At 38.8% G+C, this 16,661-nt stretch overlaps 1 protein-coding gene across 2 annotated transcripts in view; it reads left to right on the top strand.

The window, feature by feature from the left end:
- The window catches only part of LOC129266512 (la-related protein 4-like), a 48,796-nt gene extending 34,135 nt beyond the window's left edge, over positions 1 to 14,661 (top strand). Inside the window, exons 7-14 of one of the 2 annotated variants that reach the window (XM_064101676.1) lie at positions 19 to 183; positions 1,187 to 1,477; positions 4,276 to 4,382; positions 5,434 to 5,823; positions 6,282 to 6,714; positions 7,244 to 7,398; positions 8,294 to 8,726; positions 9,889 to 14,661. In XM_064101676.1, coding sequence (XP_063957746.1) covers positions 19 to 183; positions 1,187 to 1,477; positions 4,276 to 4,382; positions 5,434 to 5,823; positions 6,282 to 6,714; positions 7,244 to 7,398; positions 8,294 to 8,726; positions 9,889 to 10,287 — 2,373 coding nt within the window. In that variant the 3' untranslated portion in view covers positions 10,288 to 14,661. The remainder of the gene's footprint in view (positions 1 to 18; positions 184 to 1,186; positions 1,478 to 4,275; positions 4,383 to 5,433; positions 5,824 to 6,281; positions 6,715 to 7,243; positions 7,399 to 8,293; positions 8,727 to 9,888) is intronic. The other variant, XM_064101682.1, reaches the window with a different exon arrangement.
- Positions 14,662 to 16,661: the final 2,000 nt, after the last annotated feature.

Below are 16,661 nucleotides of genomic sequence, written 5' to 3'. Positions count from 1 at the left end.
TTTTTTTTATTTTGTCAGGATGTAAAAGCCCTCTTTACTCACGAGCAATGTCCCAAGTTCGTTAGCTGTGAGTTTGCTCACAACAACAACTGGTACATCACATTTGAATCGGACTCAGATGCCCAGAAAGCATACAGACATCTACGGGAACGGGTTGGCCACTTCCAAGGGAAACCAATTATGGTAAGATCTATCTTTGTTTCATTTTCCCATCTGGTTTTATTACAGGGGTTTGATTAATATTTGTTTGGAATCACCTGTGAATGGGGGTGACGCGACATCTGCTCCTGCGACGATTACTCCGGGCTTAATATGGTCAAAGATGTACGGTTAAGGTTGCAATAGGGTCTTATGTTAAGTTTAGGGTTAGGGTATAGTGTTAAACCCAGAGTTGAAGTTAGTCTTTTGATTTAGTGTGGGGAATTTAGAGCGAAGCAATTGTCGCCGGAGCAAATGTCCTGGAACCGTGAATGAGAGGGGTAAGGTACACCGGTACTACAGTGGCACCGACGAAACCATCTCCATGCTGACCCATTGTCTGTCATTGATAGTAGCATGATAGGTGCCAATGTGACTGTACTGTAGGATTGAGGTGTTCACACGTGACTGATCAGGAATAAACCTTGGTCATGTCTGATCTGATGGATGTCTCATAATACTGTTTGTAAGTTACGAATGTCTCCACGCGTGACTGGTAAATGTACCGGTCGCAGCTTTATCAAACACCCACCCGTTATTCTTGTCTGATCAGAAAAAAAATGTACTTGTCATAAAAACAGAAGGAAAGAAGATGCCTACAAGTTAGTAGGTCATTTGCAATGTTTTAAGAACTTTTGCGAGGTTTTTTCCAGTGTGAAAGCAAATAATCATAACTTGAATTCCATCTGAGAGGTGAGACCAGAAGAGCGATGGAGCCAATTATTTCAAAATCTTCTATTTTTTTTACATGAGGTGGATATTGAGGAGTAGCATGGGGATAAAATGAAACTTTCTCTGGCTTGACTAGGTAACCACACACAGCGTACATGGAATATTTTTTCCTGCCATTTTATACCCATATTCATGAATGGAGAGATGCAATGGAGATTGTCAAATGTAGATCTTTTTTTTTTGTAAAAGGACAGAAATTCCTTGATTGAAAAAAAGAGAAACCCTTTAAACACAATTGCTTTGTTACCTCATCCAGGCAAGGATAAAAGCGAAGCCTTTGCAGAGGATCACCTACACACAAGCAGCACCCAAGGTGCTCAATGGCTACCATCTTGCCACAAGTAACTTCTCCCAGGCCCAGACAGCAGTATTCCAGCCAACGCAGTTCCAGCAGTACACCACCGCCCCTTCTGCAGCGGCGGCGGCAGCAGCTCAGCAGCCCCTCAACGGAATCATCCAGCAGCAGCAGTACACGTACTACCCTGCCAACGTCCCGCCACAGTGGAGCCAGACGTACTATGAAGCTCCTCAGGCTATTGTAAGTCAGGTAAGGTATCAGCATTCTTTATCATTACTATAATCATTATCATTTTTCTTTCTGCACCACTTGTGCATGGGAGGCAAAACGCGAACTGAGTCACTGTTACCTCTTGTTGTCACAATATAACTGATAGGGGGAGTGCAAGTGGACCACTACTCCACAGTTTCCCCCAAATCTTTTATGAAAGGTACAGTGGGTTCTTAACATTCAAAGGTTGTGACTCTCTATTGAACGTTAATTGCATATATATTTTTTTTACTCCACTAAGATAAGGATAAAAGCTTAACCACTGTAGAGCATTCTCATTTCACAACATTCAATCTATAGATCTATAATTGTTCAATTTTTGCAGAATAAAGAATAGGAAAAATGAACTGACATGGCTAAACATTCCTTTAGATTCATTAAAAATATGAAATTGAAGGAAAAATAGAAAACTTGTGGGCGCGTCGTGGTTTAGTGGTTCCGGCTCTCGCCTTTCAAACAGAGGGTCTAGGGTTCAAATCCTAGCCATGGCATGTTTTCCTTCAGCAAGAAATTTTTCCACAATGCTGCACTCGACCCAGGTGAGGTGAATGGGTACCCAGTAGGATCATACTCCTTGAATGCACGAGCGCTGAAAGGCAGCTTGAGCTAAAGCCAGGGTAATAATAATAATAACAATGCGCCTCAAAATAGATTGTTTCTCGATAGATGGCGCTATACAAATGCCTATTATTATTATTAAGGATGGTCTTTGATTTTTCATGAAGTTGTATATCTCAGACTGCCATATGTAAAATGCATGCAAACCTGATGGCTGTGCATTTGACTGTTATTACATTGCCTGAAACGCAACAGAAGCCCATTGCATAACAGGCATACAGACTATGGTAAATTTACCATTATGGTAACTATGAGAATTCCGATGGTTCTTTTGAGGACCATGGCAACTCTGTAGTAGTAGGTAACTACCATGGAATATTGACTTTGGTTGAGCCATGTAATCTTGGTAGTTACAATAATTTTTAGTCTTTTATGAAGTTGGCCCTAGATCTTGTTCAGTTGGGGATATTGACGGATCTTGCGTTATAAAAGAGAAAAGTTCATTGATGAAATTTTTTTTTATAATTCATCCTATAATGTTATTAATCATCTTTCAGTTAGAATACCCTCTTTTCAATTTACAAAGCCTGAGACATTGCGCCATCAAATATTTTATGATACTGTAGTATCCTTTTACAAGCATTCTATTCAATGCAGATACGTTTTATTGGTTTGAGATATTTTTACTGCATCATGAATCTTTTAGAGCCTGCTCTATTGTATGAGCATTGTGACTTTGTACTGTCAGCAGTTTGCCTAAATACATTACATTTACAACCCATGCTGCTTAAATGCAATACAAACTGAGAGTAAATAGAGACTGTGTCTTTGATTGTTATGTGACATTTCACTGGCTCTGATTAGCATTTTGAGTTCTCTGTCTGCTCTGTATTGCCTCATAAGGTGTACAGTCTTTCAAAAATGTAAATATACATACCTGACTTTGAAGATCATCTGAGGGAAAACAGAATGTGGTCTGTATGAGCCGGTGGTCGTTATAGACAGGGTTCTGTAATAAGTGTTTTAATGGGGGGGGGGTGACTTTTTAAGGGAAACCCAAACTTGTGGTGTTCACAGATAGGTTGTCCTTTTATATAGGTGGTTGCTACAGTAGGCTTGACTATATCTCTCTTTTGCTCAAATTATGATGAAATAATGTAGGGGGGGAAACCCACAAAATATTGGAATTAAAAAAGATATTTGCCACATGTTCATCTTTGTTGCAAGTTTCAAGTCTACAGAGTCATCTCAGCAGGCAATGAAACCTCAGTCTTTAATTATACCAGGCTTAATTAGGATTATATCAGGGTGTTTCCCTATATTTCCTTTGATGAAATTGTTAGGAAAGACATCATAACAGCTAAAAGAAGACCTCTGCACGTCATTATCTGACACGATGTCAGTTAGTGAAGCCTCACAAAAGCTACAATGTTTAAGCAAATATAACTCGGATATCCATGTTTTACAAAGTGATATCTTCTGGTGAATTATGATCAGTTCGCTTTCGAGTGTGAAAGTTGTGACATGATGCTGGATTGGACTGAAAGCGCATGTGACTTTTAAGGTTACCAGACTCTTTGCTTTGAGATTAGACATTAATCTTTGCCTCGATGATGTAGATTACCCCGCTGACGATGACTCGTTGCTGATGACAGATAGTCAGTGAGAAGTAGGGGAAAAAAGAGAGGAATACTATTTGTAAAATAGTTATTTGTGGCTGGTAACAAGGTCGACCCAAAAGCATTTATGTAGATTGTGATATGACAAAGCGGTGCAGATTTTTGGTGCCTCTTATCGGTGCGGCATTATCATTTAGACCAATTTACCTCTTTTTAACACTTAGTATTTGTACGAGATAGGAAAATGAAAAATATATAGATAAAATATGGACCTTATAATTCTGGTAAAAAATATGTAATTGCTGAGAAATTGACAGAATAACCACATGCATTTCAGCAAGGCGTTTATTCCAAGCAATGATAGTATACTGTCCCATGTGTGCTTATCAGTGTTTGTGATCATAAATGCCATTTTTCAGCTCGGATTTCTGGAATTCAGAGTTAGCTTTATGCAAATGAAACCAGATCTAAGTGTACCATGATATGGTGATTAGCTTGATTTCAAAGACTTTCTCATGAAATCATGTTTGTTTAACTTCATGTACTCAGCTACAAAAATATGTTATGTGTGTTTTTTTTTGTGTGTGTGTGGTTTTACAGCAGCCTCAACAGTTTGGGACCACCAGTGCCTTCCCTCAGAAATACCAACCCACCAACACACAGACCAGTAGACACAATAGTTACCAGGGATCCAGGAATTCACATGTGTAAGTCATCAACTTTTCATTCACACCAAAGAAAATGTCATAATTGAAAGATAAATTTTGCTTCTTATTGACTGCGGATTGTGTAAGAAACTGACGGGGTCATGTTGCGAGAAACAGCCAATCAGAATCGAGGATTTCGTGGAAGTTGCCATGGCTGGCAAAGTTAGGAGAATTGGAATTATATGGAATGGGGCTTAGGAAAGAGAGGGAATATAAAAAACTTAATCATTTCATGACTGCATTTTGTGGTTGAAGAAAAATTGTACAATTCACATCGCAAGAAAAAGTCAATACAATTTATCTTCATTTGAAGTGGGGAAAAAAATGTTTTGAGAAAAGTAATGCAATTCAATCAACAATATTGCTTTTTGTTTAGATTAAGTTGGCAGATTTAAACTCTTCATGACAATGTTTGTAGATCCATATTTATCCTTACACATACGCTTTAAATGAAGTATGGAGTGAAAGAATTTTAAAGGAAATTTTTGAGCAAATGTAAGAAAATGCGATTGTTTTTCTGTAGAATAAAAGGTGATCAAATAAATCTTTGAATATGTCCCCCCCCCCCTTGATTTTAAAAGGCTTAGACTTGTTTGGAGTGATACGAAGGATGAAAGTCAGTGTGAAGCTTTGGTATAGGGTCATTGTTACACTCCAGAATCATCCAATCTTAAGTTTTATCCCAATATTTGAAATTGATTTATCTACCACCGGATTAACAAAAAAAAAGAGTTGTGTAAATTCTGAATCATCCATTGAAACAGATTTTTATTTCATCTCATCCACATCATGGCAGCTTAAGGGCTTGCACATTCAAACAGTCTATTTGGTATTTAATGAATTTGAATAATAACAGATGCCTGTGGGGAATTTCGCCAATGCTAAAAACAGATTGTTTATGTGGAGAGGATGTATTCAGTTGCTTCCAATTTCTAGAAACCTTATTTTGTTATTTTTATAAGAAATATTAGGTGTCTCACTCTCTCTGCAAAGTTATCAGAGAAGAAAACACATCTCACGAATTGGCCCTGTTGTTGTTTGACAATTGCAGTATATCAAATAGAACCATTAAGAGTCATCCTCGGTCATCCAGTACTCCCGAGCTGCGGATGAACGATCACCGTATGAACGATCGGATGGGTATACTAGACCCCAACCTCCCGTCACACCACTCCCGTCACTACCACCCCCACGAGCATCGCAGGTCGACGCAGCCCTCCATGCCCCTAAGTAGCTCCCGTATGCCACCTTACCCCCGGGGAGGGGAGGAACCCCTGGAGAGGCTGGATAGACTGGATCGGATGGACAGGAAAGAGGACAAAGGCGGAGGGGAGGTGTTCCTGGCCCCCAAGAGGAGGGAGGGCGCCAGGAGACCACACCCGCATTTCAACGATGATACCCATATCGGCAGCACTAGTACCTCATTACAACAGAGTCATAGGTAAGTTGTGGAGAAGATCCGGCCTAATCCATCTTCCACCTCTCTTGTTGTGTTATAGTAGGTTTTTCTTCTCTCCCTTTTTTAATGTTCTGTGGAAAAAAACGTTGAAATGTTGCCTTCCCCTTTTTCCAGGAGTCGTTTCTTATTGATCCTTATTTTGTTGTTGATAAGAATTGTTAGTTCAACATGAAGGAAAAAAAATGCTTTCGTAATTCAAGGATTTTTATCCATCAAGGACCCAGTGCAGAAAGCTTTGATGCATTCGCCAGTGAGTTGTTCTGTGAAAGTACTAAGAAAAGGAAATTTTGTATTAAGTGAGTTAAGAAATTCAATCTCATTGTCATTATTAAATGCATTTATTCTATTTTTAAATGTATGTCAACATAAGATTTAAGTGATTATGAAAAGAAGAATGAAAATTGATTTTTTTCTCTCTCTCTCTTTTCAATCTGCCTCAGTGGTCATTATGACCTAACACGTAGGAGACCTTTAAGTAGTAGTAGCTCTTCTAATAACAGTACCTTCCGGAATAGACGGAGGCGAGATGACGACATCATCCCTCCAAGCAGAAGAAGCAACAGCACCAGTGGTACCCCGGTCACCACCAGCAGTAGCAACAGTAATCCCAGTAGCAGCACCATGAGCAGTGCAGGAGGCACCGGTAGTAGCAGTACAAATACCAAAGAAAGTCGAGACCCCAAGGAGAAGGATACAACCAAGACACCGTCCTCTCCAAAGATTGATCTGGCATCGTTTCCGCCTTTGCCTGGAAGAACTTCCAAGGAGGATGGGGGTGAAGAAGGGAAGAAGGAGGAGGCCTCAGGAAGCAAGGACGTAGCCCCGAGTATGACTCCAATGGCCGATGTCGTCAAAGGTCTCAAGGAACCCAAGGTGTGTACAAGGCCTGTCCTTACAGAGAGTTGTGATTGATCATAACTATGGAAAGCCAGGGACGACATTGTGTATTAGAATATGTATATACATCTGGACCCCGTCTACAAAGAGTTATGATTGATCCAATCAATCGTAACTCTATGGAAATCCAAGAGTGTCATAATTTTTTCAACAAATGTGTCAACATTTTTATTAAGTTGTATGTTTCTCACATTTACTGTGCTCTTTCCCGATTCATGGATGGTGAAGTCAATCATCTTTTTATGCTTCCTAGACAATTAAGAATGATTTGAGAGCCAAATGAGCTGAACTATGATATTTTTACTGTTAGTGATTTATGTAATGATTTATGTAACAATTGGCTATCCATACTTAAACCACAACTTTAAACCTGAATTTAAGTTAAACCCAGAATATGGGCTGATGAGTTGTATGAATCACTCCTCCAATCAATACCTAGGCTCTGTGTTATGTGGCTCTCATTGTTTGTGATTGAAGATCTTAGTGTGTATATTATCCTTGACAGCGAGCTGCGAGACCGGTTGAACCTAAGCCAGTACCAGTGCCATCAACTAAAGACAGCTCAACTAATACAGCCAGTCAATCCTCTGCAAGCAAGGAAGCCGAGAAATCGGTCGCACCTACCCCTAAACCGGCACCACCAACTCCACAAAATACCAAGTAAGTCGGTGAATGAGGTCTGCCTGACATAGACATATGGTATAGCAGGGATTAATTATGCTTTACAAATTTGAATAGCATTTTTGGTCATAAGAGAAAAGCTAAGTAATGTACAACTATGTAAAAATATGCTACAAAGTAATTTTTATGCATAGCAGTCTTTCAAAAATGTGGAGCAAATTGCGATGCGATACCAGGAAAATTATTCCCTGGTATAGTCTAACCTACCTAGGAAGACCACCTTATGGATACAAAGGTGGTCTATATGAACAGATAGAGCTTCTTTTATGGTTTGGGGTTAGAATATTTCATGTACATTCAAAGCTTGTCATAAAGGGGGGGGGGGTGTTTCATGGAAGTTGTCAGCACTTACTAAATTGTCGGTGCTGACAATTTCAGTGAAATCCTTGGTTTTGATCAGCTGTGAGGCACTTGCCTCTGACTGTTACTATGGTACCTGTCGGAGAAAGCCAACTTGCCCTTGTCAGTGCTGACAACTTTCATGAAACGCTCCCCTGATTTCCGGGGGGGGGGGGGGGTGAGAGCAAGTTTGCCATCAGTTGAAAGTCAATCTCAGGTCTCTAATTTCATTGTGATTGTAAATTTGTAATTGAGTACCAGTCTGCTTCTCACAAAAGTGCCTGGTGAACTCAAAGATTGCTTGTTGAATTGAGTGGAAGTCATTGGTTAATTATGGACACAAATTTACAATCAGTATTAAAGAAATCCTCTTCATGTTAAAATTGCAGGAATTTTAGATTGATTAGCTAAAGATGAGACTTTTTCTTGTATCATTTAATAATTCTGATTTGATTTTTGCCATCGATTTTGAACTAAATTCTTGCAACACCCCTTTTTAAGATAGTTTAACCCTGTGACACTGATTGCTTCACAGGCAAAAGCAAACATCGTCGTACACTCAGACTGACCCAGAGGAGAAGCAATCATCTAAGATGGAGGCATCTCCGGCTCATGGGAGCATGGCTGCATCCTCGACCAGCTCTGCTACCAAGCACAACTCTAGGGCATCCATGACAGCTACATCTACCACACATCCATCCTCCTCCTCCACGACCACCAACTCCTCTTCCTCTGCAACGCCTGCTGCATCCAAGACCAGCAGCAGTAGCAGCAGCATCCATCCAGTCTCATCTGAATGCACCAAGTCTGTTTCCATGGCAACGCAGGCGGTGACATCATCGGTTGGCACGGCAACGTCAGCCACCTCTTCTGCTGCCTCTCATGTGTCTGCCTCAGGGAGATCATCGGCTTTGGCAGGGAGCAGCAACTCGAGTGCGGCAGCCCAGGTCGCAGCCGTCAAGACATCGGTATGTATCCAGCCTTCCCTGCATCCGTAGGAAGGTTATCTCAATTGGGTCTTCTTATTCATCAGTGATGATCCCAAGATCATGTGGCTTCTATTTTAGGTCTTGGAATAAGTTAATTCCATCTCATTTTTCAACAACCTTAATCCTACTCTCTTGTGATCATCAGCAGCCTTTTTTTTTTTTTTGCCTTCAATCAATCATTTTCTTTCATTGCCTTCACTCTCGGAAGTCTAATTGCCACCATTACATTTTATCCTTCTGTAGTGTTTGTAGTGTTGCCCATGCATATTTCTCTTTATTTCCATTTTCTTGTTTGTCTCCCTCTTTTCATGTTCTACATAATTTATTTTATTGATAAAGAAGGGCAGATATAAAATTATCAACATAAAATGGATTCTTTTCCAATTGTATCCATATGCAGATGCATGGATAATATATGATATACATATATAAAATCATACCTCCACCCACTGTAGTTGGTTGCCCTAGGCATTAGGGTTTTGGGTTGTCCTGTCCTATGTTTGTGATCACAAGACCAAAGGTCGTAGTTGGGTGTGTCGTATAATACGGAGGCAGAGGCATAAATCGAATTAAGTTTTTGCAATGTCAAACTTCTTTTTAGTTCATGAGACTTGTTAATTATTATTTATTATTATTTTCATTCTCTACGATGGAAAGGGTACCTATTCAGCTGTTCAGTGTAATTACTTGAAGTCATAATTGCATTCTTAATATATATATATTAAAAAAAAATCATTGGTTGTCCAATGATTTTTTTTTTTAATAATCAATAAGAATGGATCTGACACTCTCATTTAAGGAGCTGTTATTTTAGATTAAAGTGAATCATAAATAGAATTTCTTTTAATTCCCCCTACTACTTGTAATTGTTCTTTTTATGTTGATATTGCTTTATTAATATCTTCCTAATTTTTGAGAAAATTGGGAAGTTAGTTTAAAAAAAAGAAAGAGTTATAACTTATTATTGAACACGGTCAGACTTTTAACTTCACCAAAATGATATCAAACCAGAAAATATACCTAGCATTGAAGATGAGAAGGAAATTAAGTTTGATTTTAATCTTCAGTGGTCCTCAGGCAATAGGTGCAGTCTGTACTTGGGGTAATCCTCTTCACTTTCATTTCTTGTCTTTCAATTTAGGATGGTATACCACCACCAAGGCTCAGCTATGCACAAGTCATTGCCAAGATGTCGGCAGCCAAGGCCAACCAGGCAGAGAACCCAGAACCTTCCAAAACTAATAGCGGTAACAAAACCACTGCACCGACCTCCGGTCCGAAAGACATGCCGAACTCAAACTCCTCTAGCCATGAGAGAACTGTGAATAACATGTCTACCCCACTCTCCAACCACGCCAACTCGCAGCCACACGTGCAGCCGATGAATTCCAAGCCTCAGAGGTTCCCGCGGTATGGGCGGGGTCCCAAGATGGAACAGAACGGAGGGGACGGGCACTTTTACTCTGGAGGTAGACATAGAGGAAGGGGAGAGTATGGGGGTAGAAGATCTCCACCCCATCATAAACCTGCCAGCAAGTAACATTGGCTTCCTCTTCTATGGAGGGAGCAAGGCAGCACACATTTCGCTCGGCCTGCTTCTCGTAGTGGAAATGTTTACTTTGCCAAAAAAATTGAGCTGCACAGTGCTCGCACTTTAAACGAATAGAATGAGGAATAACGATGGGAATTGTCACAACTGGAGGTTGGTCTTCCTTCATGGAGCAGGACAGTCAACTTTATTACGACTTTCATCCATGTGAAAGTACTTGAGCTGAGGTTACTTCGTAATCTACGATGGAATGAATATTATACTGATTGGAAAATGGGTTTGGTATACTTTATACCTGTAGCAGCGGTGATTTGTCAACATTGAAACATTACTTAAGATGATCATAATGTTGCGGATGTGGAGGTGAATTTTTCAAAACTGTGCTTTGTTTTGAAGTGATGAATGAATGAATGAATTCTGGAGAGGACCAGCATAGATTTTTCTTTGACACTGAAATTTTTTTGTTTAAAATGTCTTTATGTGGTATGCCAAAATGTAGCATTGACACAACTTTTGATTGGTTGGAAAGGTGGCTTCCAGACGCAGCATTTGTCAGTTCCTGCTTGTAGGCAATTATACTAGCAATTGATTCACCAGGCAACGGCCGTGTCAGTGGACAATCATTGATGATGCCCTTGTCTTTCAATTACATGAACAACTTGTTGTTTTTTTTCTGTTGACTATTGTCATTTTATGTAGAGATCTGCTTTGTGAGATATAAAAAAAAACACAAGCACCAAGCTTAATGGTTTTGCAAAGCAGCAAGATGAGCTTCGCTTGTGACTTTGTAATTCGTTTGTAACCGTGAGACGCCATGTGTGCAGGGAACTTGTCAGAGAGGACTTTTGAAAGGAGAATTAGGATCGCCCTTGCGGAAGAAGTTTAGAAATGGAATCAGGAAGTTGAGCCAAGAGAGACTCGAAAGGTTGATAAACTCGTCCAAAGGGACGATGCAGCTGTGGTGTGCCTACATGCGGATAAGAGGTTGACTGTGACTTGTTAACCATTGGTGAACATTACCTGTGAAAGGTGTGGGGAAAGGCGCATGGAGGGATGTTTCCTGCATCAAGAGAATATCTTGAGGATTGTTTGTAAGAAGCATAGGTGCTTCTAAATGAATAGAAAAGATGTATATTTGTACAGGGAGTAGGTGTCACAGCACTGTGTGCTGAGGGGAATTTGAAAGATAACCAAAAATACCCTATAAGGGGAATTTGTTCCAGTGTAAGAAGACCTTATATTAGTATTTGATAGCGTTAAAAAATCTTTGATTTATGGAAAATGTCTTTGGGTAACAGATTTACTAGATACTGTTACTTAGTTCTGATTTATCCAGCTTAAATAATACACGAGGGCAAATTTCCAAAACTTAATCCTTAATCCATCTCTTATAAAGTTGCCCCAATGATTCTGCCACAACAATATTCAAGAAAGCTTAGAAAATCAATTTTCTACACACAGCAGAATAATGAAAAAAATGCTTTTGCAGCATAATTGCTTGTTGCACAAAACGGTATACCATTGGAAAGAAAGAAATAACCCCTAAAATTCAGCAATCACCTTTGAGTTGGAAAAAAAAATAGCCCCTTAAAAATTAGAATGATTTCCTACACTGGATCTTTCTCATCCTGCTATTATTGCAGGTATGTTTGTGTTCTTCAAATTGGCCACACTTCTCAATGTTTCATGCATAGTTTGAATGAGAAGAAAATGGATATTAAAATGAATGATAACAAAGTTTTAATGAAGATGCTAATTTGTGATTTTAGATTGTGATTTTGTTTTCATTCCATTGCCAGTTTGAAGAGCAAGGATTAGCTCTTGTTTCGGAATTGCAAAACATGCTGCACTGGATACCCTCAAAAAATTTCAGTACATATATGATTTTTTCCCAATCTTATTCCATGATTGGTTGCTAGTATTGAGGAGAAAGAGGAACTGCAAAAGGTTATCTTAAAAAACAGATACACTTTATCTCTTTGGGTTGAATGGAGTTATGTAAAGCATGCTGATGGAACATTTTGCTTAATGTGTTCAAACCGTGTAACATCACCTGGGCCTCGTAACAGATAGCTTAGCAATTGATTATTGGACTGATGTTTGTGATTGATCATACACAACGATTATTACAATCAATCATAGAATTCAGCCCCACGATCAATTCAAATTATATTATTCATCAGATCATCTGTGACATCAAATCCTAATGTAATCACACTTTGAATCCCCTCTCGTGATAACAGGAAAGTGGTAATCTGAATGGTAACATAGATATGTTGCATAAATTTTACACGGTTACGGTGTTATCCAATTTATTTTTGAAGTGCTGTACATGCTTAACACATCTCAAGATGTATACCTGGCATTGGTGATTGTAGCAGGTAGGGGATCGGCAAGAATGATTACCTGAGAGTTCTTTGTAGAGAGCATCGTTTATCCTCTGGAGATGTCAAACAATGCAGATTGGAGCAAAACGGAATCGTCCGGGACAGACTTAAAAAGATGTCTTTATCATTGCCCTCTTGATGCTACGAATGAAGCGAACAGTATTCCTGCGTTGTCGATCTCGTCAATGATCCGTCTTTCTTGTCGCAAACTATGGAGAATACATTACTTGCCATTACCCATCATCGTGATTACTAGAGGATTTCAGACATCACCACAAGATGTACTTATAAGTGACAAAGAGTATGTCCAGCACGTGTAGATATTGTGTGTTGCCAGCCCTTGCATCGTAGAGCAAAACGCTTGGCCTTCAGACATGATGTTGTATTCTCCAGCTATATGCAAGCCTCTTTCAGTCACCTATCCACATACCCAAGAATGCATTGTGGTATTCTTGAAAGTGGAGGTGGTAGTATAACAAATGTTGCATTAGTCCATGTTGTTTCCCTCTGATTCAAGAAAATGAGCTTGCCAATTTATAAGAGACTCCTTATGCATGATGATGTGTCCATTTTATGTCCAGCTACCTGTGCTAGAAATATAATATCTACAGATAGAACAATCGTGTACCTCTGAGATGAGAGTATTAAAGATTTGTAAAATGTGTATAAGCTTGCATAAGTATGGTAACACTGACGTATACAGTTCATGGGATGCCTCGTCACAAGGAATTCAAGCTATGATAAATCCTCAGTACTTATCTTCAAAACCATTCTGAAAATATCTATTTTTCACACATGTTAATCAAGAGAGTGACGCGATTCCGCTCTTATTTGTTGATGGATATAACCGAAATATCTTTCATTTCATATCACGGTGATTGTTTTGTTTGTATTCTCAATATGTCGGGAGATTTGGGTAACTGTAAAGGAAGCGGTAGATCATGTTTTCGTTCCGAGCTCAGAGATCCCCTGATATCAGACCCCACTTGTATTTCATATCAGTAGAAGAAACTCTGCTAGATGAGAATGAGAGGAGACTCAGCCTTGTGTAGGTCGTACATGGCGACTGGCTGGAATACTCCCCAGGAAGTGGAGATGGTACGAGGAAAGTTTGATTGTATCTCACCAGGTAAATATATAGTGCTGACCCCGAACATTAATGTAATCTATAATTATTTTCTTTACTGTACAGTCATTCCTTTTATTATACTTCGCAATGTGTTGATTAATGATCCTTGGGTTGTTCTTCATCATCTGTAAAAGAACCCACCCTCTCACCCATTTTTTGTTGGTTTTGTGGAGGGTTTGTAAGAGTGATTTCTGGAGGCTCACCATCAAATAATTACTCAGTGAATGAATTATATAAATCAGTTGTACTATGAAGCAAAAGTTGATGGGCTAACCTAGTACAGAGAGTTTTGAAAAAATAGTGATTGAGCTATCAATAGTGTAGGGTTCCCATAGTCATGGAAAATCCTGGAAAAATTTGTGGTCATGGAAAGTCAGGGAATTTGAAAATTTGTGAAAAGTCATAAAATTGCATTTACCTCTTGGCTATGGCAGCTTTCCCGTTTGTCGTGTCTCGCAACTCTCATACTCTGTGATCATACTCTGCTGTTATAATTGGTGTTGATGATTTCCATTTTTTCCCAGTTTTTTGCCATCCCAAATTCTACATAACTCCCGGGACGTCACGGGAAGTCATGGAAAGCAGCAATTTAGTCATGGAAAAGTCATGGAATTCTGTTTTCAAATTTCTGTGGGAACCCTGTACTGTTCTAAACTAACAGTTGGTGTTAAATGCTTTGTTTGCCAGTGTGACCCCCAGCTTAAAGCGCTTACTGTACTTGAAATCACCCACTGCGATTTTTATTTTAGTCAAAATATCAGGGAGAATGGTCAAGTTATGCAGATTAAGGAGAAATGTGGAGGGGGGTCTTTCTACTGCAGAGTTGTTTTTTTTTAAGGAAAATCCTAACCCTCTCAAATCGCGGGTCATCCAAAGGAGAGGGGGGAAAATCACCATACACTGGAGTCATTTTTTGTATTTCTTGAATTTGTGAATGGAATGGAGGTTCCAGATTCAGTTTTCTATCTGGAATAGCTTTGTGCCACTCAAATCATGTTCAACTTAACATGCCACTGTTCAATTCCTCCCTTTTATGGCTATCAAAAGAAATCTAATATTTTTGTTACAAAAAAAAAACAAGGAAAAACTTGTAAATGTAGGGTGCTGGTTTATAAATATATATTGCTTTTTTTCAAAATGTTTCGCTGTACATAGAGATAAAAAGAAAGCATTGAAAGAAATATGTTATTGTTCATTTGTTGTAAAAATAATTTGTGTGTATGAAGCCTTAATAGGAATTGTCTTTAAGAATTTTCAATTTTCAAGGGGAGCACTGATTACTAATGTAAGATTATAACATTGTTGGAAAAGCACATCTTGATTTTATTTCATTAAAAAAAAGTAATGTAGGTTTGAACTTTCTAAATTTTATTTTGACTTGAAAGGCTTTTGAGAACCATACAGTAGTATGCTAATATTTTCAGATGTTTTGTGGAGATCTCTGTTTATTATGGTTGATGTTTGACTGTGAAGAAAGTTCATGTAGACCTATGCTTGTAATACTGTATGTCTCCCCATATCCAAGATTGGAAGAAAAAAAATATGAAAAGTACAAGTCCAGGAGAAAAAAAGGGAAAGATCTTTAAATAATTCTTCAAGGTTTTCTGTGCATTGATGAATCTACATCTAGAGAAATTCAGCGAGAGGAATTGCTTCTGCTTGGCTGAATAGCCAGATTTTGCAATCGCGATGGGGATGAATCCTTAAACACATAGGCCCGTATTCTGAAGTCAGGTTTAACTTAAACTCAGGTTTAAAGTTGTGGTTTAAGTATGGATAGCCAATTGTTACATAAATCACTAACGGTAGAGATATCATCTTTCAGCTCATTTGGCTCTGAAATCATTTATAACTGTCTAGGAAGTATAAATAGATGATTGTCTTCACCATCAATGAATCAGGAAAGAGCACAGTAAACATAAGAAGCATACAACTTATTGAAAAAAATTGATACTTTTGGCTTCCCATACTTAAACCACAACTTTAAACCTGAGTTTAAGTTAAACCTGACTTCAGAATACGCGCCAGAAAATCTATTTGAAATGTCTGTCAAATCATAATGAATGAACAGCTTAGAGGTCTTTGTCAAATTTTGGTGCACCGGGACAGCAGATCGTTGTTAAGGCGACCGCACACCTTACGACTGGTCTGCGACCCGATTTTGGAACAAATCACATTTTGCTCATTTTCTGAAGATGTGAATGGAACATATCATTTTATTTGAGGTTAAAATTGATTGAAATAATAATATTATAACAATTTTGAAAAATTGCAAGCCCTTATTTTGGAGTAAAGTCCAAATTAGTTTCAAATCGTAGCCAATCGTAAGACTGCTATGACGTCATTACGACTAGATATTAAATTTGCTTTTATTCTAAGAAGGATGATAGCATAGTCACAAATTTGATCATAAGTATTCGTACAATGATTTCGAACATTACACAGTAACTTATTCCAAGTCTCAATATTAGCATCAAATTCTATTACATTTTATTCTGAAATCGGGTCGCAGACCAGTCGTAAGGTGTGCGGTGGCCTTTAGATTCGGAGCTGATGAAAATTTGCAAATATGTGTCCAGGACGACACTGCCGTTTTGATTCACCGTTTTCGACAAAGACTGCTTTGTCACAAAGGGGTTTTGACAATAGGTTTTCTATGCTGTAGAATCGTGATTGGGAAAACTTTCCTATTATTGGACTTATGGAAGGTTGGTTGGCCTGTAGATTGGTACGGACTGCCGTGGATGTCGTTATTGATGCCGCAAGGTCAGTGTCATAACCTTCCAGTATCATACTATATAGTAGTGTTAATGCACTGACCTGTAGCACATCTGGTAAGCATGGGCGTC

The sequence above is a fragment of the Lytechinus pictus genome, chromosome 1 (genome assembly GCF_037042905.1).
Source record: "Lytechinus pictus isolate F3 Inbred chromosome 1, Lp3.0, whole genome shotgun sequence".
In the NCBI taxonomy this organism is placed as follows: domain Eukaryota; kingdom Metazoa; phylum Echinodermata; class Echinoidea; order Temnopleuroida; family Toxopneustidae; genus Lytechinus; species Lytechinus pictus.
This window is presented reverse-complemented; position numbering and strand designations above follow the sequence as displayed.